The sequence below is a fragment of the Mucor mucedo genome, assembly GCF_025094135.1.
Source record: "Mucor mucedo strain NRRL 3635 chromosome Unknown EV154scaffold_2, whole genome shotgun sequence".
In the NCBI taxonomy this organism is placed as follows: Eukaryota; Fungi; Mucoromycota; class Mucoromycetes; order Mucorales; family Mucoraceae; genus Mucor; species Mucor mucedo.
Genome location: NW_026252286.1, coordinates 59,066 through 72,382, shown reverse-complemented (window position 1 = coordinate 72,382; position 13,317 = coordinate 59,066). Strand labels below are relative to the sequence as shown.

The following is a 13,317-nucleotide window of genomic DNA, read 5'->3' as shown; positions in this document are numbered from 1 at the left end:
ATAAAGTTTTAACCAATGATATACCCTTGCAAATAAAGTAACTGATTTGTTCCTGGCACAATGTCCGACAGCCAAAACCCAAAAAAGAGCATAACTACCAGATCGAATCTATAATAGATAGCCCCTCTCCCCTTATCCTCTAGCAAGATATAGTCGTTACACATACAACTTATCGCATACAAAAAAAGAAGCTGTCTTTATTTTAACAGCATGCACACAACAAATCAAAATGGCACCTTATACTGCCGATTATATAAAAAAAAGGGATCTGCTGAGTGATCACAGATTGGGAAATAACAATCAAAAACGGATACGATTTCGTATAGGCGGGTTACAAAAATATAACGTGTAACAGGTCTTTGCGACTATTTAGGGTCACGAGATTCTTTTTATTCTATTTTCTTTTGTGATTTTCATACATGGGAAGGCACGAGTATAGAGTAGAAACTGAATACAACGTGGATGTATCTCTGACAGCAATGACTTTTATGAGAAAGTGTTATGCCAAATAAAGACAATGGAGAGTCTTTTTTGTTTATGTAAAAACAAAAAAAAATAGAGTCTGAGCACGAGGTGTACAACCTAAAAGTGCTGCAATGTGCTCTGTTTTTTGTTTCTTTATTTTCTTGATGGGGGATCTGCCGACTAGGATATTAAGGGGATAGAATGGAGCTGGGTAATGGTTTTGTAACAGAAAAAGATGGCTCCTTGCATTTAGGGTTATTTTGCATTGGGGGAAACATTTTAGGACATGAGTAAAGAATATTTGAATCGGAGTGTGAGCACTGACAAATTAAATGAGTGGGACCAAATGGCACGTTCTTTCCCAGTAAAAAAGAAATTGGTCTTTTTAGCTAATGAATTTTAAAGTTCTAGTACTATAAAATTCTGTTCACGCGCAGTGACACATTTGTCCCTTACCTAGCAACCCCCCAAATTAAGGATCTTCCCTTACCAAAAGAGTGTTGCTCCACCCCCCAAATTTTATTTGTGTATCCCCACTCTCGTATAAAATTCCCAAACTCCATTTTACCTCTTCTTTATTTTGTATTTCCTTCTTTTTTTTATTAAAAAATAAAATCATCCTCTTGTACTTTCTTTAACTACCCCCTTTCCTTTCCATACAAAAATGAGTTATCCCAACATCAAACCTTATCCTCATCAAGAAAATACATTTGATATGTCATATCAACGTCACAATCAACATTATTCTGTTTATCGTCCTGCATATCATAGAATCCCATCTACACCGGCTATTGCTCCTCGCCAATCGTCTGGCAAGGATGCTTGGTCATCTTCCATGTCTCCCGAGGTTTCTCCTATTGTAGTACCATCCATGTCAGCCGCCTCTTTAGACTTTTATCAATCCAGCTATTATTATTATAATAGACCAGTCGTCCAAAGCTCCAACGTATGTAAAAAGAGTCTGCCCTTTTTTTATTATTATATTTATATATCTAATGTCCGCTTTTTATATAGTATCATAATATGCATATCCCTATTCATCATACGCTAGAAAATGCAACCATCACCTATGATACAGTGGAGCAAGATTTCCAAAAAGATCTGGTCAAGGATGTATTCTTTTCTCCTGCCATGATTCACGGCAGAGAAATGTCTCCTTCAAATGATTCTGCTTCTTCTGCATCTTCCACGTGTGCTCAAAGTGACAATGAGTCCGACTTTTCCCCATCTGAAACCTTCTCACCTCATGAAACTCCAAGTGATCTTTTATCTCTCGACGATAATGTTCATCTTTTTGATTTTGGTCTTGATCTTGCCACCACAAGCACCAACTCAAACCAAACAACCACAAGCTCATATGAAGAAGTCATGATGATGGCCAAAAAGAACAAGCCTGCCTTCACCTTGACGTTGAAAAAGTTTGACTTCAATCATTCTCAATACGAGTTCTTACCTACACCTCCAGCCTTGGAATATAACTTGTATCCTCAACAACAACAAAATAAGCGTCGCTGTTCAGATTCAGTTTTACAGGACCGCATCAAGAAAAAGCAACGTCATTCTGCAAGACCTTTTGATACTACCCCTCCCCCTTCTCCGTTATCATCCACATTAAAGAACGAAGCCATCTTTGAATCTAATTGTGATTATTTTGAGGATGCATCCGGTGAAGAGTCTTCAGACGATGAGCAAAGGTAATAAGAACTAGTGTGTGTGCGTGTGAGTTTGTTTATTTACCCTTTACCCTTTTATCAAGATCCTCCCTGGAATACAACCGATTTGGTAACCATCTTCCCGCTGAATTTCAAACGCAGACAGTTACGGATGATGATGATTCATTCTCCACAACCTCTTGGGAAGAAGAAGTCGCCTCCGAGATCGAGGAAGAGTCTGCCAGTGAAGAAGATGAAGAGTTTAAAGCACCTGTTAAATACACTCCCAAGAAATATAAAAAATCCATGCATCCCACCATTCATCCTCTCAGTAAAAAATCATCATGTGAAAGCTTAGCTCCCCTCAGCAACACCACCACAAATAGCCTTTTTCTCGATAACACCGATAGTCTTTTACCAAAGGCTTCGCCTCGTCCTACATCCACACCCACCATCTATCAAAAATTAACAAAAGCCAATATTGATTGGTGTCGTTATTGTGGTACAACAGAAGGTGTCAATTGGCGTCCTGGACCTTGGGGAAAGCGCACTCTTTGCAAGTAAGTTTTTTTCAAATAGGCATGATTTAGTTTATTTTTACTAATGTTCTTTTCTTTACAGTAAGCATGGATGTGATTATAAAGGTTATGGTTTTGCATGTAAGCTTCCTCGTCTCGACCTTACAGGTTTCACTAGAGAGACGATTGATGAAAGAGAAAGACCTGTTCTTCAATTATATTGTTCCGGATGCCAACGTAAGGATTCATGGCAAGGAAATGTCTTGGTGCGATGTGAAGGTTGCCCTAAGGCATTCCATCAAAACTGTTGTCCTACCAGCGGCGAACTAAGTGATGAATTTGTAAACTCTAAAGAATCATGGTTTTGTGATGCAAGCTGTTGTGAAAATACCCGTCGTAAGAGAATCGTGGTTGAATTGCCTCGTAAGCGCCTCCCATTAATGTGTGCTCCCAAAAGTAATACTACCAGTTCCGCAAGCTCGGTTTCTTCCGAATCCTCCTGTCGTCCCAGACGTGAATCCTCCATCTCTTCCATGAGATAATACCATTATATATTTCCCCACACTTTTTTCTTATTTTTTGCTTATTTACTGTATATATTTATTTCCCCCGCCTTTTTTTTTATGTTTTTATATGCCCTTCATTAATTTCATCTTTTTAACACCCTTAATATTTTTTAACATGTCTGAAATCTAATTTTCCACGTTATTACGCCAAAATAAAAAATTTCTTAAAGATCAAAATAGAAAAATTTTATGTGAGCGGAGGCGAGTTGCGATGATTTAGTCTAAAATTACATCATTTTCTAGTGCTATTGTTTAAAAATGTGTCAAATTCGATCGGAGTGTTCCTAAATAATAACGTGCTATAGGGGTAGGGGGATAAGCGGATAAGAAAAACAATAGTCTATTTTTCTTAAAAGATAGACACGGCCCTTGTTCCGAGATGGGGATATATATACATCTTAGTGATGATAACCTATTTTTTTTTTATAAATATTATTTCCCAACCTTTTTTTTTTTTGCGTTATCAGGCGATATTTAGAGACAACACGTGGATACGATCATGACATGTCAAAAATCAGACACCTTCTTTTTTAATAACGCGCTTGTTTAATAATAGCCCATTTATTTCGCTAAATATAATGCAAGCAGTTTGGTAGACCGCCCTGTCAAGATGAAAGGAAATCTTTGCCCGGATTTTACCAGGTACCCTTTGCCTGTCCGCTATTTTAAGTCCCCGTCTTGTCAAAAATTGCATAATTTACTTCCCAAACACATGTAATTTCAGCTTTTAATTCAATTTGCACATAATTGAAAACAATTTATACAAAACAGACATAAATTCAATTCAAATAGAATTCTCTCTATTTTTTTTTATATATATGTATTAGGAGTCTAATTCAATTATTCAAAAAAGGAGAGAGGGGTAAAATAGACAGTGTTGTACAAAGAGGAGATTTCTACCATCTCCTTAACCCATCATTAAGCTGTCTGCTCCTTGATTTTCACAGCAATATATAAGCTATATTTGTTTCTATTTTCTTTTTGGTTTACATCCCTTTTTCCAATCTACAATCAATATAAAATGAGCATGTACGAAATGCACTACGTGAATAGCTCCTCTGAGCAAATACGCTTAAAAGAACAACAAAAGAAAATGCTGAAAGCCTTGCAAGAACTTTCAGTCTCCACCAAACTTCAGGAACAGCACAGCACGCATCACCGATTGGATACCTGGTATCAAGGTGCACCGGATATAGCGCCAGAATGTAGACCTTATTCGCCATACAGTGTGTCATATGCCACTACTTCAATAGCAAGCTCTATATTATCCAGACAACGAACACCCTCTATGAGCTCTGCTAATTCTTCCCTTGTTTCCGAAAATGAAAGCGAGAAAGACCTTAACTACGAAACTACCGAAAGGTAACAAAAGAAGGACACGCACTTAAATTCATTGTTTTAGCTCAACTTTTTTTCTTTATATATTATTTCAGAGATCAATATGGGTTCAAAAGACCTATACAATGGGTAAGCCCAAAGCAGCTATACGAGTTTGATATCAAATATAAACCAATGCTTCTAAAACAAGCAAAGCACTGGAATAAGCTGTTTGCAAACAATGATCAACAGTGGCCAACACTGTGCCCAGAATGTAAAGTATATTCCCAAAATAGATTTTTTTTTTTTTTTTTTTTTTTTTTTTTTGGAACTCTTTGATAACCTGTTTTATTTAGTGACACGATATGTAAGGAAGGGCATTCCCCAATCCTTTAGAACAAAGGTAAGATAAGAAGCATTACTAGTTTATTGCTTTTACTCAACCCTAAATACAGGCATGGATGCATTACAGTGGTGCGGATAATCGAATGAAGGCAAACACAGGAGTGTATACATCATTGATCGCCCAAGACTGTGAAAACGCTCAAACTATTGAACGTGATCTGCATGGCTCATTTCCCGGTAATTCTTTCTTTCCTCAAGATTCCGAAACCAACAAATTAAAAATGCTGCAACGTATTTTGTGTGCCTTTAGCTTATATGTGCCAGAGATTGGTTATCGTCAATCACTTATATTTATTGCTGGTTTCTTACTAGTATTCCAAGACGAAGAAGAAGCTTTCTGGCTACTTGTAACAGCGATTAAAGATTTTTTCCCAAAAGATATGTTTTCTTCATCTTCAAGTGAACAAACCATCTTGATGATGATGGTATATGAAAAAATGCCTGGCGTTTGGTCGAAAATTGCCAATAAGAAATGTTTCTGGGAATGTCAACAGACAGATAGTCTGCCTTCCGTTACATTGGTTACAGATCACTGGTTTTCTACCATGTTTGTAAATGTTTTACCAGTGGAGACAGTCATGCGAATCTGGGATTGTTTCTTTGTGTAAGTTTTTATTATTAGATTATTTATTAGGGAGGTTGTATGAACTAATTCTTTTTTTTTAGTGGGGAAGGATTTAAAGTTTTATATCAAGTGGCACTGACCATTATGAAGCTTAACGAGCGCTCCATTTGCAATGTGGCGGATTCGGTGGATATCATTCAACTTTTACAAAAGTCACCAAAAAGATTAATAGATTGCCATGAATTCATAAAGGTAAAAAGAAAAAGAAATCATTATCATTCTTGTTACTAACTATAACTAATATTCATAGTCTGTTTTTTCTCCTCAAAGTATCACTCATGATATTACACTCCAAGAAATCAATCGTATACGGGCCTTATTTAGAAACCGTAAGAATTGAAAAAAAAAGTAACTAAGGGCCCCGCCATCCCTTTCCTTATAATATACACAAATGTAACATTTTCCCTTCACTCCCCTTATTTAATAAATTTCTTTATGTCGGTCTATACCCTTTTGGTTTAGCATCACTAAAACTACTAGCTCTTCTTCTTTCAAGTTCTGAAAATGAGGACGGACTTCCACTCACTTGTTGATAATGAGATCCCCTAGGACTTGAAGAAGCGGTAAAATTAACCCCGTTTGTTGTAGCAGAGGGTATGATTAAGGAAGATGACGAAGTGGAAGCACGGGGTATAGGTGATTCATGGCCAGCATGAGATTGCCCGCGTGAAATACTCATTGAACTTAGACCCAGATGTATACCACTTGAATAAGAAGAGGAATAAGGTGCGTTAATCAAGCTTTGCTGTCTCTGTGAAGATGATACAGATAATGTAGAATCGTCATTGAATGGAATTTGTGATATTTCTATATATTTTTAATTAGTTTGTTTTAATTTGTTTTAATTAAAAAGCATTTATTTGTTTACTCCTCTTTTTTTTTTTACCTTTCAGATGCTCTTGTACTGCGACACTGTAAGCATAATCATATGCTGTTGAATGGCTTTTGTTTTCAAGATCGACGTTACACCCTTCAGACTTTGAAAAGAAGAGTTTTTTTTAGTATTATGTCACTTGATTTTTTATTCAAATATGCAACCCGTCTTACAACTAATAGATCCATCACGGTAATATGTCCCCATGCAGAAGCGTAGTGTAAAGCTGAATTCCCTTCATTGTCTATATGATCGAAATCGGCAGAAATAGACAATAAATACTAAAATAAAAATCTGTTTTTAATCCCATTTTCTTCATCCGTTGCATTTTCCCCACTTTACGCTGACAAGATTGGCATTTCCATTTTGAGCTGCATATAACAATGCGGTCCATCCGTTTTTACTGATTGCATGAATACATTCTGGGTATCTACTTACGTACAAAAAGAATATCTGGGAGAACCATTCTTAGTTGACATTTTTTTTTACTCTTCCTGCTTCTGTTTACCTCTTCATGGTTGAACATGGCAGCAATCATCAGGACTGTTATTCCTTCGTTATCCTAATAGAGTCATAAGTGCTCTTTTCTGACCATATCCCATCCTTTTTCATATTTACAACAGAGATAACTTCCTCTTCGTGGCCTAAATCTAATAATAAATCCACCAAATCAACGTGTCCATACTGTGTCGCATACATTAAGGTCGTACTGGTTATATGAAAAAAAACATTGAAAAAAAATGTGTCTTATTTTAGAGTTGCATTGAGAAAGAGGTCCTTACCATCCTGTTTCTGGATCTGGGTTTTGGACATTCGACACCTTTTTCAATAATCGTTTGACTGCTGCAATATTACCCTCTATTTTCCAGCATGTTAAGTACGGATCAAACGATGTATTCAACCTACCTTTGGAAGCTTTTCTCAATCGGATGGCAGGCGTGTCTCTAATAATAGCGGCTCTTTGAAGGTCAAAGAATGAATGGTAGGGTATAATTCTTTCTTGTTGCGTATTCAACATCATGTTGAAAAATAAAAAAAGGCACACAACTCCGAATAAATAAATAAAAGAGAAAGGCTTTTGCCTAACTTTTTCCCTTTTTTATCACATAAGCAACCATGGATACGGATGATCAAGACCATGTCTGTGCATCTCAGTTATCTCATTTTGAGCACAGGGATGAGTTTATGCAATGCCTAAAAGTTATTATTCAAGAGGAACCCAATGTCAAGGAAGCAACACAAGCTTTGGATCGGTTAACGACAATTGTAAGAGATAAAAAAAAAGGGGGAGGGAATCACTTGTAATATTAACAAGATTGGTTGCAGCTTGATTACTATCAGGAACAATCCCATTTGCTCGACCCTAGTTTAGAAAGCATGATTGAGCCTGTCATGGCCCGACTGCGACAAGCTGTGGATAAAGATGTTAAGCCCGAAACTACGCTTATTTTGTTTCGGTTCTTGTATTTCTTGACAAAGACTCGTGGATTTAAAACCATCGGTAAAAGACAAGTGAACCACTGATATATAAAAGAAACTCATTTTCAATTTATTTTAAAAAGTCAAGTTTATGTCGCATGAAGTGACGGATTTGGAACCTGTGTTTGAGTTTCTATCAGCCATGGATTCTTCAGCAACAGAGTTATGGGAAGCAAGATACATTTGTTTTATTTGGTTATCTTTAATTTGCATGATTCCTTTTGATTTGAAAAAGGTCGATAGTGGCATCCAATCCCAGGTAAGAACCTCCCCTCACGCCCCACAGCAACATAAAAATAACCCGCATACCTAGGATTCCTTGATTGTCAAAATGCTCAACCTTTGTAAAAGATATATCTGCACCACAGGTAAAGAGCGTGACGGTGCAAGTCTTTTGATTGCAAGATTACTCTCCCGACAAGATCTATGTCATGAACATCTGGTCCCGTTTATTGACTGGGCAAAGGAAAGATTAAGCTCGGGTGCTGATGTATTTGAAGTAAGGTTATTACACCAAGACATATTTATCTAACAGCAATTCTAAATCAGCGGTACTCTTTTATAGACTACAGGTATCCTTCAAAGTTTATGTATCACCTATCAGTTATCGCCTCGATCTGTGCTTTTACCCACCTTGGATGAATCGATTTTACCCTTGTTGACCATGCCGTTCTTTGAAGAATATGCCAATAATGCAGTGGTCCGCAAATTAAGAACTAAATTGACACAACGTGTTGGGCTTTGTTACCTGAAGCCCAAAATCGCTTCTTGGAGATACCAACGTGGTAATCGTTCATTGAGGCAAAATTTGGAAGGTGTCTCTACAGGTGGATTAGTTTCTGCTCAACCCATTGCTGTGGATGAAGAAGAGGAAGAAGACATTTCTGAAAACTTGGAAACCATCATTGAAATTCTGCTAAACGGATTAAGAGATAAAGACACCATCGTGCGCTGGTCTGCTGCAAAAGGTATAGGTCGTATAACGCAAAGACTTCCCCAGGAATTAGGCGAGGATGTAGTAGGCTCTTTACTTGAACTATTTGAGGAAAACACTCTGACAGATAAGTCGGGTCATCTGGACCTTTCGGCGGTATCGGATCATACCTGGCATGGTGCTTCTCTTGCTGTGGCTGAACTATCCCGAAGAGGATTACTTTTACCCAACAGGTTAGAGGAAACAATCCCTTGGATCCTTCGAGTGAGTATACAAAAAGAAAAAGGGAGGTGAATACATGTAAGGGAAATTTATTTTAACCCAAACCTACAACAGGGTTTAAAATTTGATTTGAAACGTGGATCACATTCAATTGGCGCACACGTCAGAGATGCATGTTGTTATGTTTGTTGGGCCTTTGCCAGAGCGTATGCACCCAACATTCTTGAACCGTTTGTTGCTGAAATCGCACAAAATCTGGTTGTTGTCTCTGTTTTTGACCGAGAAATCAATGTTCGTCGCGCAAGCAGTGCTGCGTTTCAAGAAAACGTGGGAAGACAAGGCATCTTTCCTCATGGTATAGAAATCATTCAGAATGCAGATTACTTTTCTTTGGGAAATAGAAATAATGCATTTTTATATATTTCCCTTGATATTGCAAAGTAAGTAAACAATGCAAAAAAAAAAAAAATGTATGCATAATACTAAGTTATGTACTAGGTTCGAAGAATACAGATACCATTTAATTCAACATTTGATATCCGTCACAGCTAAACATTGGGATAAGTCTATGCGAGTACTTGCTTCCAAGGCATTATACAACTTAGTGGCCCTTAATCCTCAATATTTCTTGGATACAGCTCTGCCCTATTTAGTAAGTATTTGTATAACAATAAATCAACAAGGAGAGGGAACCCTAAATAACTGGATTAGGTACCTCATGCTACTAGTAAAGATATGCAGGTATCTCATGGTGCCATGCTAGCCATTGCAGAAATTGCATTGGCGTTATACCATACTGGAAAGAAAGATATCCTATCTGCTTACCACCAAGATATCGCATCTTTGACAACCGTCGTGTCAAATTTACCCGCTCGTTCGTTGACAACATTTGGGTCAGAACATGTTCGAGAGGGAGCGTGCCATTTAATTACATGTCTATCCACAACTGGATTAAATCCAGGCCAATCCCTTGCAGACTGGAAACAGATCATACACACATCTTTGGAACGTAAGGAAGAGAATGTACAGGAATATGCAGTCTTGTCATTTGGTGCTGTTGCCAAAAACTTTGGTATATCTTCATCTGAAATCGATCAAGCTTTGGAAAAAATTGAAGTTCGTAACCCCATGTTGCATGCCAGAAGAGGCTACACTCTTGCACTTGGTACATTAGATTATATGAAATATTCTTCTTCATTACATGCTGTGTTGACTCAGTTATGCAAAGCTTCTCAATTCCAAGCAAGTTTTTTTTTATATTTTTAAAATATGGAACGTCTTTTTTTGTAATTAATCACATAGTTCTTTATTTAGGTAGACCCACAGGAAAATAGCGCGAAAACAAAAAGAAATGCAGTGATTGGCTTAACAAACATCATGCTCAATTTGAAAGATGATTTAAAAACAGGTAATAAATGATGGATAATGCTTTTTAAAAAACAATTGATGTACTGATGCAAATAGGATAGCGATTCTCTATCCCGACTTCCAGTTTGTGTTAGGCAGCTTAGAACTGTGTCTTACGGATTATAGTACAGATCAAAGAGGAGATGTAGGATCTTGGGTTCGTATAGCTACTATGGAGTTGTTAAACTATTTACTCCCTTGTATCTCCCACTTGGATTCTATTCAAGACAGTGATCCATACTTGGCCATATCAAGTACGTCAAATTTCATTGCGGCCTTGTTGAAGCAGAGCGTGGAGAGAATTGATAAGGTGAGATCCAGCGCCGGTAAGGTATTGTGCGATTTGGTCCTTTCCAGTGATACATTGGAATTCCCTGGCCGTGATTATTTGAGACAGTACATTACAAGGTACAAAAAGAAAATAAAGGGAGGGGGGAGTGCATGTCAATAAGAACTAATTTTTTTTTTTTTTTGAATAGGGATCTATCTTGGGCTGCGCCTTCTGATTTGTATCCTGTCATGGTTCATCTATTAAAAATTCCGGAATACCGATTTGAGCTTTTGACGGGCTTGATTGCTAGTGCAGGTGGTCTTACTGAATCATTGGTAATACTGGAACAATGATGAAATACGACATGTGATTTAATGTGATAGTATTCTAGGTGCGTCATTCTAGTTCATGTTTAACAGAATATATGGATAGTTTACCTATTCACGAGCCAGCGGATCCCTCATTGGACGCAATTTTTGCTACACTGCTCCAAATATTTACAAAGTATGAACGTCAAGACCGCGTGACTATACCGTTGTTGGATGTGGTTGGTTTATTGTATGAATCTGGAACACTATCGAAAATCACGAATCATTCATTGTAAGTGTTTCTTTTTCTTGACAAATAACATGACCCTACTGATCCCTTGTACTTGTAGACACTTGAAACTGTTTACTGCTGTAAAGAAAGAAACATTTAAATGCAGAAATATTCGAAAACTCTTGTCTGCCATTAAAGTGTAAGTTTATTTGATATGTTCATGCAAACGAGATATTGATCATTTTCACAGATTCATTGGTTTAATTTCGATTCCTGATTCACAAGTAAGAATTAAATCACTTCAACAAATGCTATCCTACCTTGTGCACGCTTTTCCTAGAGTAAGACAACGACCTAACCTTACGATGCACACACACATACTTAGAGAGCTAATATTGAATAGGTCCGAGTCGAAGTTGCTGATCAGCTTTTTACTCAGCTTTCGATGTCCGAAGAAGCCGAAGAGGATGAGGATATGATGGAAGCCATCGAGATAATTACTGGCACAGATTGGTGAGTTAAAATGACGGTACTAAGCAAAGATGAACTAAATCTTTTTGTTTTTTCAATATATAGGACGGGCGCTTTAGAGGATATTAGGCAGGATAGAGATAAGCTATATTTACTATTGAAAGTACCCAAGCCCGTGCTTGTCAAAAGAAAATAAATCGAGTGGCTTATTTTCATGCCACATTAAAAAAATATTTTGAGGGTAATTTTAATTTTACTTTTTATACATAAATAAATATGGGTAGATTGAAGAGAAAGAAGTTGGTCAATGCACTTGATCGTATGCTTGATAAGAACGCCTGGAAAGCTGAACAAGAACGTAAAGCAAAAGCTTTAGCCGACAATGCCGAAAAGGCCAAAAGAAACCAAATCAAGGCAAAGAAGGCCGATTCAGAAACTATCCGTGTCCGACCCCAATTCAAGTCCAAGGACAAGATCTTGTTGATTGGCGAAGGTAATTTTTCGTTTGCTAGATCCTTAGCAGAGAACTATCTTGAGGAAGGCTCCGAAAACATGGTTGCTACTTGTTATGATACCGAAAAAGTCCTGTATGAAAAATATGGTGACGAAGCAAAAGATAACGTAGAGTTAATTCGTGAATATGGTGCCACCGTATTGTTTGAAGTAGATGCAACTGATTTTCCCAAGGAAGTCAAAAAGAATAGATACCACAAGATTATTTTCAATTTTCCTCATGCAGGCTCTGGTATCAAAGATCAAGATCGTAACGTTGTTGCCAATCAAAAGTTGTTAAATGGATTCTTTGATGCAGCAACACCAATGTTAACAAAAGCGTCTAAAGGAGAAATCCCAGCAACCAAATCAAATACTCGACAAGCAGAAGAGGAGATTGTTCCTGATGGAGAAATCCATGTGACATTAAAGACTTGTAAGCCTTATAATTTATGGGCAGTCAAGGGTTTAGTGAAGGCAAATGGTGTTTTGGCAGTGAAAGGTACAACACCGTTCTATGCGGATGATTTCCCTGGATACGAACATCGTCGTACATTAGGTTACAAGGAAGGATTAAGTAAAGGCGCCAATGCCGAAATTTTATCAGCAGAGCCAAAAACATACATGTTTGTTAGAAAAGAAGTAATGGATTTAGAAAATGAAAAGAGTATCAAGGGTTCTTTAAAGAGAAAATTAGAGATCAAGAAACTCAAGATGGGAAAGAAGGTTAAAAGAAAGAAGGTCGAACATCATATTTCTGATGATGAATAGATATATTGTACAATAAAAATTATAGTTTTTTTCACATTTTCATTGTATATGGATGGCTCAAACAGAAATTGGCCTGCTTTTTTATCCTATTAGTTGACTCCGACTATTAGGGGTCGCACACATGATCGACGCTATACACTTTTGGCTTTGATAAAGAGTCATTACAATGATATATTTTCACTAGTCAATCAACTGTTGATTTCTATAAATAAGCACAATAATAAAATTCCATTGTTTTGGTATGAAGAAATAAAAAAATAAAAAGCATGACAAAGTGCTACATCCATTCGGAAGCAAAACCGCAAGTG

The 13,317-nt window shown here is 37.2% G+C and overlaps 7 protein-coding genes across 7 annotated transcripts; 6 read left to right on the top strand and 1 right to left on the bottom strand.

Moving 5' to 3' along the window:
• The first annotated feature begins 979 nt into the window (after positions 1–979).
• EV154DRAFT_113626 (uncharacterized protein) lies at positions 980–2,293 on the top strand. Its single transcript, XM_051593916.1, has 2 exons — positions 980–1,411; positions 1,480–2,293. Exons 1-2 carry the CDS (start codon positions 1,130–1,132, stop codon positions 2,161–2,163), a joined length of 966 nt encoding a protein of 321 aa, XP_051463391.1. The 5' UTR covers positions 980–1,129; the 3' UTR covers positions 2,164–2,293.
• Positions 2,294–2,423: 130 nt separating this feature from the next.
• EV154DRAFT_410530 (uncharacterized protein) lies at positions 2,424–3,177 on the top strand (the record flags this gene model as incomplete). The annotated part of the gene is made up of 2 exons (XM_051595404.1): positions 2,424–2,677; positions 2,739–3,177. 2 exons carry the CDS (start codon positions 2,424–2,426, stop codon positions 3,175–3,177), a joined length of 693 nt encoding a protein of 230 aa, XP_051463390.1.
• Positions 3,178–4,632: 1,455 nt separating this feature from the next.
• Positions 4,633–5,531, top strand: EV154DRAFT_410304 (rab-GTPase-TBC domain-containing protein; the record flags this gene model as incomplete). Its single annotated transcript, XM_051595392.1, has 3 exons — positions 4,633–4,792; positions 4,875–4,921; positions 4,974–5,531. Coding segments are annotated over 3 exons (765 nt in total), but the record flags the coding sequence as incomplete, so codon positions are not given.
• On the bottom strand, positions 5,528–7,471 carry EV154DRAFT_490038 (ankyrin repeat-containing domain protein). Its single transcript, XM_051599382.1, has 8 exons — positions 7,329–7,471; positions 7,205–7,280; positions 7,041–7,131; positions 6,931–6,984; positions 6,765–6,875; positions 6,596–6,703; positions 6,435–6,525; positions 5,528–6,355 (listed from the first exon to the last, which is right to left on the bottom strand). Exons 1-8 carry the CDS (start codon positions 7,441–7,443, stop codon positions 5,982–5,984), a joined length of 1,020 nt encoding a protein of 339 aa, XP_051463387.1. The 5' UTR covers positions 7,444–7,471; the 3' UTR covers positions 5,528–5,981.
• On the top strand, positions 5,633–5,888 carry EV154DRAFT_410312 (uncharacterized protein; the record flags this gene model as incomplete). The annotated part of the gene is made up of 2 exons (XM_051595394.1): positions 5,633–5,740; positions 5,799–5,888. 2 exons carry the CDS (start codon positions 5,633–5,635, stop codon positions 5,886–5,888), a joined length of 198 nt encoding a protein of 65 aa, XP_051463388.1.
• EV154DRAFT_490033 (tubulin folding cofactor D C terminal-domain-containing protein) lies at positions 7,472–12,011 on the top strand. The gene is made up of 16 exons (XM_051599381.1): positions 7,472–7,688; positions 7,749–7,923; positions 7,985–8,160; positions 8,215–8,400; positions 8,467–9,099; positions 9,172–9,497; positions 9,556–9,709; positions 9,769–10,299; positions 10,372–10,465; positions 10,527–10,872; positions 10,944–11,070; positions 11,127–11,335; positions 11,394–11,474; positions 11,526–11,616; positions 11,679–11,788; positions 11,852–12,011. Exons 1-16 carry the CDS (start codon positions 7,539–7,541, stop codon positions 11,940–11,942), a joined length of 3,480 nt encoding a protein of 1,159 aa, XP_051463386.1. The 5' UTR covers positions 7,472–7,538; the 3' UTR covers positions 11,943–12,011.
• On the top strand, positions 12,012–13,119 carry EV154DRAFT_541258 (uncharacterized protein; the record flags this gene model as incomplete). Its single annotated transcript, XM_051604476.1, has 2 exons — positions 12,012–12,964; positions 13,075–13,119. Exons 1-2 carry the CDS (start codon positions 12,023–12,025, stop codon positions 13,117–13,119), a joined length of 987 nt encoding a protein of 328 aa, XP_051463385.1. The 5' UTR covers positions 12,012–12,022.
• Positions 13,120–13,317: the final 198 nt, after the last annotated feature.

Excerpts from the sequence above, each read along its gene's own strand:
- EV154DRAFT_113626 (XM_051593916.1), top strand. The coding sequence starts at position 1,130 with ATGAGTTATCCCAACATCAAACCTTATCCTCATCAAGAAAATACATTT. Across the intron at positions 1,412-1,479 it reads CAGTCGTCCAAAGCTCCAAC|TATCATAATATGCATATCCC; the intron begins GTATGTAAAAAG and ends CTTTTTATATAG.
- EV154DRAFT_490033 (XM_051599381.1), top strand. The coding sequence starts at position 7,539 with ATGGATACGGATGATCAAGACCATGTCTGTGCATCTCAGTTATCTCAT. Across the intron at positions 8,161-8,214 it reads ATAGTGGCATCCAATCCCAG|GATTCCTTGATTGTCAAAAT; the intron begins GTAAGAACCTCC and ends CCGCATACCTAG. Across the intron at positions 11,617-11,678 it reads TTGTGCACGCTTTTCCTAGA|GTCCGAGTCGAAGTTGCTGA; the intron begins GTAAGACAACGA and ends AATATTGAATAG.
- EV154DRAFT_490038 (XM_051599382.1), bottom strand. The coding sequence starts at position 7,443 with ATGATGTTGAATACGCAACAAGAAAGAATTATACCCTACCATTCATTC. Across the intron at positions 7,132-7,204 it reads CCAGATCCAGAAACAGGATG|TACGACCTTAATGTATGCGA; the intron begins GTAAGGACCTCT and ends TCATATAACCAG. Across the intron at positions 6,356-6,434 it reads AGTACAAGAGCATCTGAAAG|AAATATCACAAATTCCATTC; the intron begins GTAAAAAAAAAA and ends AAAAATATATAG.